The sequence below is a fragment of the Nansenia antarctica genome (genome assembly GCF_963989245.1).
Source record: "Nansenia antarctica genome assembly, chromosome: 6".
Taxonomy (NCBI): Eukaryota; Metazoa; Chordata; class Actinopteri; order Argentiniformes; family Microstomatidae; genus Nansenia; species Nansenia antarctica.
In genome coordinates this window covers 74,046,405-74,062,279 of record NC_137676.1, presented here as the reverse complement: position 1 = coordinate 74,062,279, position 15,875 = coordinate 74,046,405, and the positions used below count along the sequence as shown (strand labels likewise).

General features: G+C 44.1%; 1 protein-coding gene across 1 annotated transcript; it reads right to left on the bottom strand.

Moving 5' to 3' along the window:
- Positions 1–373: 373 nt before the first annotated feature.
- Positions 374–9,697, bottom strand: LOC308160967 (NLR family CARD domain-containing protein 3-like; the record flags this gene model as incomplete). The annotated part of the gene is made up of 6 exons (XM_080534890.1): positions 374–912; positions 3,904–3,950; positions 4,066–4,239; positions 4,425–4,598; positions 5,538–7,281; positions 9,418–9,697. 6 exons carry the CDS (start codon positions 9,695–9,697, stop codon positions 374–376), a joined length of 2,958 nt encoding a protein of 985 aa, XP_080391016.1.
- Between the last annotated feature and the right edge of the window lie 6,178 nt (positions 9,698–15,875).

The window sequence follows — 15,875 nt, the reverse complement described above, 5'->3', positions numbered from 1 at the left end:
TACACACATTGGACACATGGCTACGTAATACAGCATCATAGCTCAAATACCCAATGTGACTGACTCTTATGTACATACACTGCTGCCCTCTAGTGGTCAGAGTGGGACTGACACTACACACAGAGGACACATGGCTACGTAATACAGCATCATAGCTCAAATATCCAATGTGACTGACTCTTATGTACATACACTGCTGCCCTCTAGTGGTCAGAGTGGGACTGATGTAACCAGCAGGGCTCAAACTGGGGACCTCTCCCCTGGATGACCCAGGGTGTATGAAGTGTATGAAGCTTGATGTGTGTAAAACTACATCATGACATCATGTTATGATCCATCATGTTTCAGCCTGAGGTGTTCAGTGTGATCTCCCTTAGACTAGTTTACACAGGGTCACTGAGCCATAGTCCCAAAGCCAAAACCCTGGGTAGAGGGGCTCAGTGAATGTGGAGTGATATGTGTGCAGGAGGGTCAGTGTGTCAGAGGAGACCCTGTAGAAGGACAGAGTGCCGGCCGGCCAGTCCAGATACACTCCTACTCTGTGGGAGTCAGAGGAGCGGACAGGTATGTCAGTTGTCTTATTATTGTGCCAGGCAAGGTAACGGTCAGAGATGTCAGAGCAGTCCAGACTCCAGGACTTGTCATGGTGTCCCAACCCACAGTCACCACCCCCTCCTCTTCTGCTGATTCCTTTATATGTCACTCCTATATCAGCCCCTCCCCTCCACTCTACCTCCCAGTAGCAGCGCCCAGTCAGACCCTCTCTACACAGCACCTGTGTCCAGTACTCAAATCTCTCTGGGTGATCAGGATACGGCTGCTCCTCTCTCCCCCATGTCGCCTTCCTGTTCTCCTCAGACAGAGAGAGGTCTCTGTTCGCTGTGTTTGGGTCCAGTGTGAGCTCACAGGCATCTGAATTAGAGGGACAAAATAATCATCAAATCAATACAATTGGATAAATTACAATATTCACATTGAGATCTTGTTAAGCCCAGTTCACATCTATGCAACGCAACGTGACGGGTCAGTTTTAGAACGGTTAGACCGTCGTTAGAAAAAACTACTTGCGACTTATTATTACTTGCGACATTATCTAGCTAGCTAACTTGCCTTCCATTTAAAACACAAATGCATTAGCTGTCAAGGCTAACACACGCACGCACACACACACACACACACGCGCACGCACACACGCACGCACACGCACACGCACACGCACACACACACACACACACACACACACACACACACACACTAGATGAAAACATAAAAACACACCACTGCACTCATATTCAGACCCCATTGTCATGACAGACCTAAAGGTTGAGTAAAGCCAGCTCCCTATGTAACATATAAGGGACTATTGGCTCCTGTCATGTCTAGGATCACCAGGCCCGTCAGGCGAGTTCATTCTATAATAAAGAGTGATGCCCAACATGAGACCGCAAGTTCCATGTGTGGTCCAAGTTATTGATTATTGATTAGATTGTGAAAAGTCTAGTAGAGATTGAACAGAGACGGAGGGGTCAGTTTCATGTCACTCACAAAGATGTCTTCCTTACCTGTCTACAAATGTCTAGCTAACTTTTCATCTTTCTCAGCAAAAGCATGTAATAGCTCAACATAGCTGCCACGATTAGAAGAGTTTGCACTCTCATCGTTACCACGAAATGTTAATTCCTGTTTGGCTCAGAAACGGGTCGTATTAATAAGGTCCACTCCGCTTCTTGGCAACAGATGACGCTGGTCTGTGCTATTTCCTGATTGGCTGAAGAGAAATATCAGACGTTCCATAACATCTGGACGTTCTGCTGAGACTTGACATGTCAAATCGCTGGCGATTCCTTGCGACTGCGAGTTCCGTCGCGTTCCGTTGTATCGCGTCGCATAGATGTGAACTGGGCTTTATATGGTAACATCATTGTGACGCGATCTGGTGGAATGATCAAGGAGGGGGCAAAGTCATTTTTCTGTTTTTTACCTACTTAAACTACAGATTGTAAGCTTTCAAATGATGCGTCATACATAGACATCGGCAGGTAATGGGCGGTAACAATAGCTGGTTAACCCCACCCCCAACCACTCCCCCTCTAGCTTGACAGCTATCAGCTGTCAATACCTGTCAGTATTGGTCACTGGGTCAGACAGCTATAGTTATACAGCTATAACATTATTACCTAGCAAGGTATTACCTAAGCTAATTACCCAGCTTATTATTATTTATGGTTGTTGTAACTGTTATTGTTACTGTCTTTTAATGATACAAAAAAGTCTTCAATCAGAATCAGAATTTATTTTACAGTACACAAGAATACAAATATTTCGCTTTGGTTCTTCAACAAGGTACATAGTCACAATAATAAGTAATAAAGTGATAAGTATAAGTGATGGTAGTCGCACTACAGCAGAACAATGGTGCGACAAGCTGTGCAAAGTACAATCAGTGTGCAAACATTAGTGTTAGTCACTGGGTCAGATAGACTTTTCAAAGAGAACTTTACAGTACATAGCTAGATATTGCTAACATTATCACCTAGCAATGTTATTACTGTAGCTAATTAGCCAGCTTATTATTATGGAGGCATTAAGAGTAATTTGCTGATGTCTTGTGCTGGAAATAGTGTAGTGCTCAGTAGTCAATGTCCAGCCTTATAGAACATACAACAGACTATACACAGGTAAGCATGCAAGGTCTGTGAATTGACTATCAATAGATAATACATCATGACACAGTTCAAAATGCTGTATCTATGCCCAACTGTTCTTGTTATTCAACAAAATATTGCCAGAGTGTGTGGTGTATTTCAATGAGCACTCGGCTCTGAGTTAGACAGTCCTGTTCTGAGCTGCTGTGTCTGGTGGGGTGGGGGGCATCAAAGCTGCAACAGAAGGAAGATAGTACATTAAAATATTGCCTACAGTTACTGGCACTCCATGTTCATAAAATACTACCATACCATGTTCATAAAATAGCTAGCCTAATACATGACAATGATAATTACCTAGTGCTCAGAGTAGTGTTAGCGGCTAGAGGCTAGCTCGTTCATAACAATGAAAGCAACACGTGTTTTTAAACTTTTAACATTTCTGTAATCTATTACACTTGACATGTTACAGTATTCCAGTATTACACACTGAACATTAGTCTTACAACTTTTACAACGTAGACATACTAACCGTACTTACAACGTAGACAGAATACCGAGCTACAACAATGCTAGCATGCTAACAACAAGCTTAGTGCAGACTGAACAATGTGCTTTCAGTTAGTTGCTCGTGGGTAATAATAAAGAAATGTCTAAATACACGAACACACTGGTTTCAACTAGTAACTAACAACTAACTTAACTAACAAAGGCGCTATTTACATACATAGAAGATCTTACCTTAGAGTCTGGTCGAACACATTCTGGTGTAAACAAAGCAGCGCGCTGCTTCCTGACTCCTCTCGTAGCCAAATCGATCGACCAATGAGAAACAACCTGGATCCAGTTCCTCCCCTCCCACAAGGGAAGATTTCTCAGGCTAAAAATAAGCTTATTTTGTTGACTAAGTACACGTATTTAACTATCGTAAAAATGCTCGAAAAAATAACGAGTGGGTAGTTCAAAACCTTAACTTGTGTCTGATGACAAAAAAACGAAATCAGATTTTTTGGTCAGAAAAACTTTGAACGCAAATTTGAAGCCTTTGCACTTTGCGCCCGTTTTGCAAAACCAGCAGATCGCGTCACAAAATATTACTTGTTAATTTATGTTTTACAAGGGATACAACTAATTCACATTTACTAATATTGTAGATTCACATATTAATACAATACTGGTGCTCTGTTTGAACTCTGCTGTACCCTGATTCTTGAATAGTAATATCACAGTCCTGTTATCTACAGTGTTGGTGACTTACATTTGATAGGCCCAGGTTTGAGCCTGCACTCTCCACCATGGTCCACACTGTATCAACCACAGAACAACATACAGTGGTTGGATGACACACTCACAATCATGTGGGAAATAGATACTGTGCATTAATCTCATTGATGCGTCCAGCCACATATTCAGCCTTTACCTGAGTGTCTGTAGTTTACAGAGTGGATCATTCTGTACAGCAGAGAGCAGCGCCAGTCCTGAGTCTCCTGGGTGATTGTAGCTGAGGTCCAGCTCTCTCAGGTGGGAGGGGTTAGCCCTCAGAGCTGAAGCCAGAGAAGCACAGCCTTCCTCTGGGACTCCACAGAATGACAACCTGGGGAAATAGTGTCACTCCATCTGATATCAAGAATCTGATTGTTCCTCTCTAATGTACATATTTAAATCCTTTTAATTCAGCAGTTGAAAGGCTAGACACATTATATTTAAGTGAAGAACATTCAAACTAGTGCATCATAATGACCCAACATACTCATGCTTCTACACCCCAAAAGACCTCACCTCAGTGTCTGTAGTTTACAGTGTGGACTCCCCAGTCCAGCAGAGAGCAGCTTCACCCCCCCGTCACGTAGATCATTATGACTGAGGTCCAGCTCTCTCAGGTGGCAGGAGTCTGAGCTGAGAGCTGAGGCCAATGCTTCACAGCATCTCTCTGTGAGGTGACATCCATTCAGCCTGAATGAGGAATACAAATAAATACATGCAGCCAAACGATCACTGTGGTGCAAGACTTCAGGAGTGAGAGTTGTAGTTGCTCCAAACAGTGGATACATTTGAAGTCACTGGATTTCTACGTCTGGTATAATGTATTTGGTAGCTATTGGTTCAGTGCAGCATTGTGTAGCCCCAGGAGCTGATCTAAGGCCAGGTGTGTCAGGATTTGAGGGGGGCAAACATATTCAGAGAGTGCAGACAGAGCAGCCCCCCCCATTCCACCATACTTAATGTCAGACAAAAAGTCTTCATTTGAGCCCGATCCGGGGTACCGCCAGTGGAATGCGATAGTCGATTCCTCCAAATAAGTGTTCAGTACTCCGACTATAACTGGCTCTTTCTCGCTCATTATTGGGAGTTGAGACACAAAGAGAAATGATGGAGCAAGTCACATACTTGTGTGTCAATAAAACACGAAAGATAATAACTACATTTATCTATATACAGTATATTAGATATATATTTATATATATAATAACTAAATCTCTTCCGTTTAATCTGTAAATCATAATAAGTGATCATAAACAGCATAAAGTCACTTGCTTATTGCATGAATTATGTATTGTTTGTTGTGCATACTATGATATAAATTATACATTTGTGTCAATAAAGTATAAATGAAAAGGAGCCAATCAAGGAATGTGTTGTTACTTTTGACCAAGTGCACAATAGTCTATGTTTTAGATAATCATTACATTATTTTCAGTGATCAAAATCTCCAAAAGATAATTTTGTTTTTCACACCAAGTACTGTTTGTTAGGCTTTCTTATGACGTTGTTGTTGTTTGTTGTATTTTCCATCAAGCAGCCTACTCACTAATTACTATTCTACAATGCATTTTCATAAGCCTGATCGTCCTAATTTACGTTTAATTAGAGTAATTCTGTCCATCTACTTACAGTGCCGTCTTAGAGGCTTTGACCACTGGCAGCAGCCTCAGAAGACCCTCCTCTGATCTGGAGTATTTCTTCAGGTCAAACACATCCAGCTCCTCTTCTGAAGTCAGCAACACAAAGACCAGAGCTGAGCACTGTGCAGGTGAGAGTGAGGCTTCTGAGAGACGTCCTGAGCTCAGGTAGCTTTGGATCTCCTCCACTAGAGAATGGTCATTCATCTCATTCAGACAGTGGAACAGATTGATGCACCTCTCTGGAGAGGGATTCTCCCTGATCTTCTTCTTGATGTACTTGACTGTTTCCTCATTGGTCTGTGAGCTGCTTCCTGTCTGTGTCAGAAGGCTTGGTAGGAGATTCTGATTGGACTCCTGTGAGAGGCCCAGGAGGAAGCGCAGGAACAGGTCCAGGTGTCCATTCTCACTCTTTAAGGCCATGTCCACTGCAGTCTTGTGTAAGTGAACCAGAGGTTTGCGTCTGAGTGTTGAGCATAGCTTCCAGTGTGCGAATTTCTGTTTGACCAGTGGATTCTCATTGCTCTCGTTGAATTTGAGGATCACAAATAAAGCAGCAAGACACTCCTGGATGCTCAGATGCATAAAGCTGAACATCGGTCTAGGACCGGTCTCCCCCTCTCTCCGAAAGATCTGAGTGCATAAAGCTGAGTACGCTGAGGGGTCTTTGACATCAATGCCACTCTCTCTCAGGTCTTGCTCATAGAAGAGCAGCTGTCCCTTCTGCAGCTGGCGGAAGGCCAACTGTCCAAGCTGAAGAATGATTTTTCCTTCTTCAGTCTTTGCTACATTCATTTTGTCAAACTGAGATTTCAGGAAGTTTATGTACATCTCAGTCAGAAGAATCTTGGGCATCTCTACGCTCTCTGCTCCACGCAACAGTCTCCCGAGAACATCAGCTGAGATCCAACAGAACATTGGATTGGAGCACATGATGTAGAGGCTCCTTGATGACTTCACGTGGTTGATGATTTTTTCAGCCAGGTGGTTCTCATCACTGAATCTTTTCCTGAAGTAGGCCTTCTTATGTTCATCATCAAACCCTCGTATCTCTGTCCGTCGGTCAATGTACTCTCGGGGAATCTGCTTGGCTGCTGGAGGTCGGGAGGTTATCCAGATGAGAGCAGAGGGGAGGAGCTTTCCTGCGATGAGGTTTGTGATCAGGACATCAATGGAGGCTCGCTCTGTCACGTCTCTTAAAACCTTTTTAAAGTCCAGACGTAGTCGACTCTCGTCCAGGCCATCCAAGATTAACAGAATATTAGATTCCGTTCCCAGAATCTTGATCCATGAGTTTGGATCCATGTCAGGGAATTCTTTCTTAAGCGTTTCCTCCAGACTACAGGCTTTTTCCTCATGATTCATGTCACGAAAAGCAAGCGGAAACAAGAAATCAATGTGCTGGTTTTCTTTTCCTTCTGCCCAGTCCAGAGTCGTCTTCTCCACACAGAACGTCTTTCCCACACCAGCGACGCCTACGGTCAGCTGTTTTTTCTTATCTTTCTGTTTGAACATGTCACTGGTCTTGATGGTCTCTCCTGTGGCTGGGCTTATGGATGGAATGACCTCATGCTCACTACTGACCCCTCCCCAGGCCCCCTTGATCATGTGCAGGTCGGTGTAGGTGTCGTTTATATTGATGCGAATGCCTGCATTTAATGTCCCCTCAAATGTCCGGCTAGACCTCTCCTTTAAAGAGGATTTCAGTTGGTCTCGGACTGCACACAGCACTGGGTCTGGTAAAAACAACACAAGTTCACTCAATATTGTGATTTATATCAATATTATTGTGATTACTATCATTGAAATCTAATTCATGATGATCGCTTTTATTAAACCTCAGCTGCAGGTTAGAATATTAGTGTGTGTGTGTGTGTGTGTGTGTGTGTGGTATTGTCATTTTTATAATCAGTTGCTTTTGCAACACAAAGGTGGAACTGACCTTTATTACGTTTCAGTCGGTCTCGGCCTGTTTGCTCTGTATCTGGAAAAAACAACAATCCAGTTATTCGTCTGATGATTATCATCATATCTCACTGTAGTTACACTAATCACTGTTATTATCACTAGTAATCAACCTAATCAACACTATACGACTAGAAGCCGGCTAGAACATGGAAACAGGCACAGCTCCAATGTGTTTGTGTGTGTGTGTGCATACCACACACACACAACAACTTTTTGTGCTTTGAGAAGACATCCCAGCAGCTACTACAACACTGGCCTGCTCAGATGCAGCTACTACAACACTGGCCTGCTCAGATGCAGCTACTACAACACTGGCCTGCTCAGATGCAGCTACTACAACACTGGCCTGCTCAGATGCAGCTACTACAACACTGGCCTGCTCAGATGCAGCTACTACAACACTGGCCTGCTCAGAAGCAGCTACTACAACACTGGCCTGCTCAGATGCAGCTACTACAACACTGGCCTGCTCAGATGCAGCTACTACAACACTGGCCTGCTCAGGACTCAGCTACTACAACACTGGCCTGCTCAGATGCAGCTACTACAACACTGGCCTGCTCAGATGCAGCTACTACAACACTGGCCTGCTCAGAAGCAGCTACTACAACACTGGCCTGCTCAGATGCAGCTACTACAACACTGGCCTGCTCAGATGCAGCTACTACAACACTGGCCTGCTCAGATGCAGCTACTACAACACTGGCCTGCTCAGATGCAGCTACTACAACACTGGCCTGCTCAGGACTCAGCTACTACAACACTGGCCTGCTCAGGACTCAGCTACTACAACACTGGCCTGCTCAGGACTCAGCTACTACAACACTGGCCTGCTCAGGACTCAGCTACTACAACACTGGCCTGCTCAGAAGCAGCTACTACAACACTGGCCTGCTCAGGACTCAGCTACTACAACACTGGCCTGCTCAGGACTCAGCTACTACAACACTGGCCTGCTCAGATGCAGCTACTACAACACTGGCCTGCTCAGGACTCAGCTACTACAACACTGGCCTGCTCAGGACTCAAGGGAAACCTGCTGCTCTTGATTTGGTTGACAGTTCTGTGTCACATACACAAAGTACAAAATGGCTGCCACTGGCGAAGACACACTTATCGTTACTGTTAAAGCGAAGTCACTGGCTAAACATCATGTAACAGGTGTCATGCTGCCAACAACAGTGTAACCAGCTATGCTACTGAAAGAAAACTACCAATTGGTGCATGAGGGGTTATTTCAACTGAGTTTATCACTTTTTCAACCCAGTAACAGTCATCCTCTGAGCTCACTCCACACCGACCCCAGCCATTGAGCTGAGCACAGCTGCAGATTCTGCAGAGTCATGGCACCAATATAACCGGCGTCATGCTGCCACACACAGTATTGCTTCCTCATACACAAGCTAACACAAGTCTCACATCTGTGTCCTCTGTATTGCCAACACACTATACTACCCACCGAAACACCCAATGTTAACCAACTACGCCACTGAAAGCTGAATGGCATGGATGGGTGTATTTCAACGTGAGGAGTGACTATCCTCTCAACTCGGTTACACTCAAAGGCTTTTACACTGCTAGGCATGAACATACTGTGGACCTGATTGCTATTGCTTTTAGACATTGCTTTCAATAATCACAATTTACAAGCATTCCCATATGATGGCAAGTTGGTTTAGTGAGAGAATGGTGACAAGATTTATACTAATGTGCCAAATACATCAAATATTGTGGTTGTGCAGAATATGGTGTGTTTTCCATGACACATTTGATTTTTTAGCGATCTTTGATGTGATGCTTTAATTTTACCCAAATAAAATATCCAAGTGTGTGTGTTGATCTGTGCCTGCAAGCGTGTGCCTGTGTGCCTGTTTGTGTCAGTCTTTAACATGAATGTAACTCACTTGTGATATGTTCCTCATACTCTGTCTTCAATGTTTTAGCGAGCTCGTTCTGCATCATCTTCTTCAGGATCACCAGTGTGATCTTCACAGCCCCATCATGGTTGTGGGTCTTCACCAGCTTATCCACAGTGTCCTGCCTGTCAGCTCCCTCCAGCTGGCTCATTGGGATGTGAGGGAAGCCTTCTGGTACGTTCTGAGTCAGGTACCAGGTAAACAACTTCAGGTCTTTCTCCAACAGCCCCCACAGAATGACCAGCAGCAGGTCAGGGACAGGAGCCATTGTGGATCTCTGAGAATAGATGAACAAATGAGCTGTAGGAGTGGAGATAGTTTGGTTTGACCCCCCACTGGCCAAGTGCTCCATGGCTGAATGTGCGGTTGCTCCGAGCTCTCTACAATGTTTACAGTCTTGGTTTATAACCTATGTGCTGTCAAAACTCATTTTGTATCACCGAGAATAACACAAGAGCAGGTGAGCTGTAATGCTGACGCTCTACCTGCAGGTAAGCTGTAATACCTACTATCTACCTGCAGGTGAGCTGTAATACCTACTATCTACCTGCAGGTGAGCTGTAATACCTACTATCTACCTGCAGGTGAGCTGTAATACCTACTATCTACCTGCAGGTGAGCTGTAATACCTACTCTCTACCTGCAGGTGAGCTGTAATACCTACTCTCTACCTGCAGGTGAGCTGTAATACCTACTCTCTACCTGCAGGTGAGCTGTAATACCTACTCTCTACCTGCAGGTGAGCTGTAATACCTACTCTCTACCTGCAGGTGAGCTGTAATACCTACTCTCTACCTGCAGGTGAGCTGTAATACCTACTATCTGCCTGCAGGTGAGCTGTAATACCTACCATCTACCTGCAGGTGAGCTGTAATACCTACTATCTACCTGCAGGTGAGCTGTAATACCTACTATCTACCTGCAGGTGAGCTGTAATACCTACTCTCTACCTGCAGGTGAGCTGTAATACCTACTCTCTACCTGCAGGTGAGCTGTAATACCTACTCTCTACCTGCAGGTGAGCTGTAATACCTACTCTCTACCTGCAGGTGAGCTGTAATACCTACTATCTGCCTGCAGGTGAGCTGTAATACCTACTATCTACCTGCAGGTGAGCTGTAATACCTACTCTCTACCTGCAGGTGAGCTGTAATACCTACTATCTACCTGCAGGTGAGCTGTAATACCTACCATCTACCTGCAGGTGAGCTGTAATACCTACCATCTACCTGCAGGTGAGCTGTAATACCTACTATCTACCTGCAGGTGAGCTGTAATACCTACTCTCTACCTGCAGGTGAGCTGTAATACCTACCATCTACCTGCAGGTGAGCTGTAATACCTACTATCTACCTGCAGGTGAGCTGTAATACCTACCATCTACCTGCAGGTGAGCTGTAATACCTACCATCTACCTGCAGGTTGCTATGTCTTGGTGTCTTGAAGAGAATTGCATCAGAAAGCCGTGTTTCTGGCCTCCCTACATCAATAGAGGCAGCTAGTGCACACTTCTCTGCACACTGTTACGAGAGACGGCCTGTAGGTGGCAGGCTAGTGATGTACCTGTGAGTTTATAGAGCTGAGTATCTCTACCAGGTGTGGCTGTTCACCTGCCACCTCCTCTCATGTCCTATTGTCTTCTCTCCCCTTTTAGGTAAACAGGGCAAGTAGCTTCTGCCCCATTAAGCTATATTAGTATCTCTCTCTCTCTCTGTCTCTGTCTGTCTCTGTCTCTGTCTCTGTCCCTGTCTGTCTCTGTCTGTCTCTGTCTGTCTCTGTCTGTCTCTGTCTGTCTCTGTCTGTCTCTGTCTCCAAAAAGCGAAATACAGCAGCACAATAGAACAGAACTCTCTCTCTCCCTGTGGTTTGATTTCCCTGTAAGATAAGAAGCCAGATTGTATCACCCACATCAGCAGGTGATTGTAAAATAGAAGTTTGATCTTCACTTACAGGTTGAATAAATGTTAACTTTCATTACACAAGCCAATCTTTATGTAAAAAAATAAAACATACAGTAAACCAACAAATTGACCCTTCATAGAGGAGTGTATTCAACACTCACAGTCTTTCTGTCTTACAGCTCTGCTGTGACCTGTGTAAAGAGTGTTGACTAGTCTAGACACAGTCATTAGGTGGTCACATACAGCTGGCTAGTATGTTTGGGCTACATCATTCTGTGAGATGACAAAGGCTGTGTTCGGAATAGCATACTAGCATACTACTCATACTAGATATGACGTAGATTTTGAGTATGTAGTGTGTTCACACTGTACAGTATGCGAGATTTGAGTATGCAAGATATTTAGTATGTGAGCAATTACTTCCGGGAAAATTTAAGTCAGTTACGATGGACACTAGCTCGGGTACTGTTTCCCAAAATGCATTTCGCGTCCAGGGTTGCAGAGTTGCGTCCAGGGTTGCCAGATGGGGCGGGTTACCGCCGAATGGGCTACTTGATTTTGAGGTTATAGAAAGTTTAGGCTGTAAATTGTCAATCCCATCTGGCAACCCTGTGCGCTTTCAGCCTCGTCAAACTGCGTCATACAAACTTGTCATACAGCTTTTGTTTACATTGTCCGATAGCCTGGGGACCGAAAGCTTGCAATAAACATAGTTTTTTGCACATATTTGAGTGTGCAGATGCTGCTTTTTTGCACTCTATTTGATACTCTTCAGCTGCAGCACCCCAGCTAAGTCTGATCACGGATGAGCGGTGGTATTTTCACTATAGGCCTATATATCATAATATCAAGTACACTACAAACAGAGCAAAACAATGAAACAACTAGGGATGCTCCGATCTGGATTTTTGGGGCCGATACCGATCACCGATTTTTTTCCTCAAGATCAACCGATACCGATACCGATTTTTAAAAAAATACATAACTGTAGGCCTACTGACTGGATAGCCTACATATTTTTTGCTTTTTAGACAAAAGTTCTGATCCATTAGGCACCAAGCAAACGCAGACCCATTTTTATGGCATAGTAAAGGTCTGGCCTATCACCCAGTTAGGGCCTGAAGCCCAAGTCAGTCGATATGGCTGTATAAAAGACATCATAAACGTGGCCTTCATGGTTTACATACTGTTACGTCCTCCTATGTTTTCTGTTCAGTTATCTGTCTTCCCCAGGAAAAGGAAAAAAAAAAAAAAAAAAAAAAAAAATTGCGATCGGCCATTTGTGCCGATCACCGATCGAGTCATTTGGAGTGAAATCGGCCGATTTAAATCGGTGGCCGATAAATCGGAGCATCCCTAGAAACAACACCAGAAAACAACCAATAGGCTATACAATTATAACCAACAACTACAATTGTACAATTTTCGCTGTACATACCTTATGTTTTGTTGTATTGTTCTTCCCATGATGGATGTACGTTTATCTTGTAGATAGTAATAGTTATTTGTCTGTATTATCTTGTAGATAGTACTAGTTCTTTTCTTATGTCTGTCTTACATGTAACGATGAATTGAAAATCAAGGACCCCAATTGAAATAAGCCAGTGGCTTTCTTGGGTTTTTATCCTTTTAGTTTGACCTTGTATGTAATATGTACTTTCATGTACCTACTTCTGCAAACCTTCTAATAAAGTTTTCAATCAATCAATCAATCAAAATATACAATTGGTCTCATTGTGACGTCTGCGTCCACCGTCAAAAATCAAACTTCGCCGAATGTCTACTTTGGAAGCAGCCATCGGACGCAACGCAGCAGGTGGAGCACCTTTCATTGATTACAATGCATTTGATCCCAATTCCGGACGCAACGCACATTTGACGCAACGCTCGATGGCCATGGTGGAGCTTGGCCGTTGGGATGGAGAATCCGGTTGTTAAGTCTGACGTCAAACGTGACGTTTAGCCATTTCCGGGTCCAAACCAGAAATTCCCCGCACCAGAGTACCAGTGTATATAAATATAATTCATTATTATTATTATTTCGGCATTTCGAAGAGAGCGCCTCAGCCAACTTTGGACCCGGAAACACGTCACGACTTAACAACCGAATGGATAGGAACTCAGAGAAGTCAGGTAGGAAGGTAGGGGCTGGTTTATACTCTTCATGTAATTATTTAGTCATTTAATACATTAATGATGTTAACTCATGCCTAAAGACGCCGGAGACAGCCACACTGACCCCCCCCCCCCCTTTAATTACAATCAAATAGTTAGACTGTGAGTGTGACGTCTTGCCGAAACCATGTGTGAGTGCGCATGCGTCGCACAGCTGAGAGCGGTTGAAACCAGAAGCACATGAGAATTATTATTTCCTATCCAATTGATGAATCTATGACACACACATGGCACTATCTATCTATCTATCTATCTATGACACACACATGGCACTATCTATCTATCTATCTATTACACACACATGGCACTCCGAATTGTTTCAGCAGCTGTATGAAAGAATAAAATATATATATGTGATGTTGTCCAATGTCCAACACGTCGCCCTTAGCAACGGCTGTTGACAACAAGCCTTGTACGCCCGCAAATGCGTCCCCCTTGCTCCAACACTGACTGCTATGGTTCCTGCTGCCCACCACCAAACTAAAAGTGGACAAGACTAACTTCAGTGAGATATCTATCTGGCTGGCTAGCTAGAAAAGCAACTGTGTGGGATGTACACATTATTTACATATTGAGGAGTGCGTGCAGGGCTGGACTTAGGGGGGTGGGGGCCCCTGGGCTTGAGTCATTGTTCGGGCCCCTACCTACACTAAAACCTACTTTATTTTATTTTATTATTATTGTTCGGGCCCCTACCTACACCTGTGTGGCTTGTGCGTGTGCAGACCATCTAGTATCAGAGAGAGATTTCAAAGTTTCAATGCGTTGGTTAGGCTGCAATCCTGCAGTTACCACCTTCCATCTAGCTGTTGACTTGGAACAAAAGTTGAACAAAGTTTGCACAAAGTTGAAAAATTCAGCTCTCTCTATGCAACAGTTGACACTGTTGACTCCAACCAGATTTAGCGTGTGTGCTGCACACGGCACCCACTCAACTAGTGGATTGATTGCTTTGATGCGAGCCTGCAAGCCTTTATAAACTCCTGACATGTTTGCAGCATTGTCATAGCACTGTCCCCCTGCAGTTACCTATGTCAATATCCATCTCCCGTAAAACCGTGAGCACAGACTCGCATAGAGCCTCCCCTGTGTGGCTCTCGATAGGCAGACATTTTAAGAACCGTTCTTCAATGTGGCCATTGGGTGACACATAACGCAAAATGAATGTGAGCTGATCGATGTGTGAAACATCTGGAGTTGAATCAACGCTAATTGAAAAGTATTTGGTATGTTGCTTGTTTCATGTACGTTAACATAGCCTTCCTATGGCTATCACAGCTCTCGTGTTCGGCTAATCGTTCGGCGGCATGTTTCCAGTCGCTATAGCCCGTTTCAAAAAAAGACTGACAGTTTCCCTCACTGAACAGGCGGCAAGCAAAGTGAAGAAGACTCCTCAATGTCTGTTTATAATATTTATTTGGACAAAGATGTCAACACCCTGTGGGTGAGAATACAGTGTATGAGTAAATACAATTACCATAACAAGACATACATAACAAGATATAAACAAACAAGAACGATTACTGTTCACCACAATCTGATAACAAGATACATATAACTAATAACAGACTTACGTATAACAGGCAAACACGTCCTAACGAGAGAGGAGAAACAGCGTGTATCCTCGGACCACCTGGCATCCACAATGGCAGCCAATTCTTCTCCTAACTCTAACCTCTTAACAGAGAGTACTAAACACATAACCCGATACTATCGCCCCCTAGCGGTCGGGAGTACACTCCACCCTGCACAAAGCAAAAGACAGAACCGGTGGAGGGAGAATATGAAAGCCATTCTCTTGGCAAGCACTCACCGTTTAAGAGTTTGCGTTTGAAATAGGATTTGGAGAAAAATCTCTTTTGGTGTTTGTAATGGCGTTCAGATGCTTTATTACCCACGTCCTTATTTTGACATGACTCCGGCCCCTTCTTAGCCCCAGTATGCTCGGACTCTGTCGTCAACTTTGCCCCAGCCCAGCGAGCAGGATCGGTGTTGTAAGGATCCTCGATGGCTGTAGCCAGCAGTGCTGTTTCTCCTGCTATGCTAGCTGCTGCGGGTGCCTCGCGCTCTGCTTCAGACTGGGGGAAACATGAGGGCATGGCGGCCTCCTTCCGCCGGTTGTCCTCTGCTGTATTTCCGTGCCCTGCGCTGCGACAAAACAATTTTTTCCAATTTGAAAGTAATTTATGAATTCAAAATCAAAGAGCAAATATTTATTCATACATTTGGATTTATTTATTTATTTTTCAAGCCCAGGTTTTTTTTTTTTCAAGCCCAGGGTAGCCCATGCATAAGTCCGGCCCTGAGTGCGTGTCAACACTTTTCATTGTTTTAATTCAGCCGAGTACTAATGCCTGCTATATGGCCGTG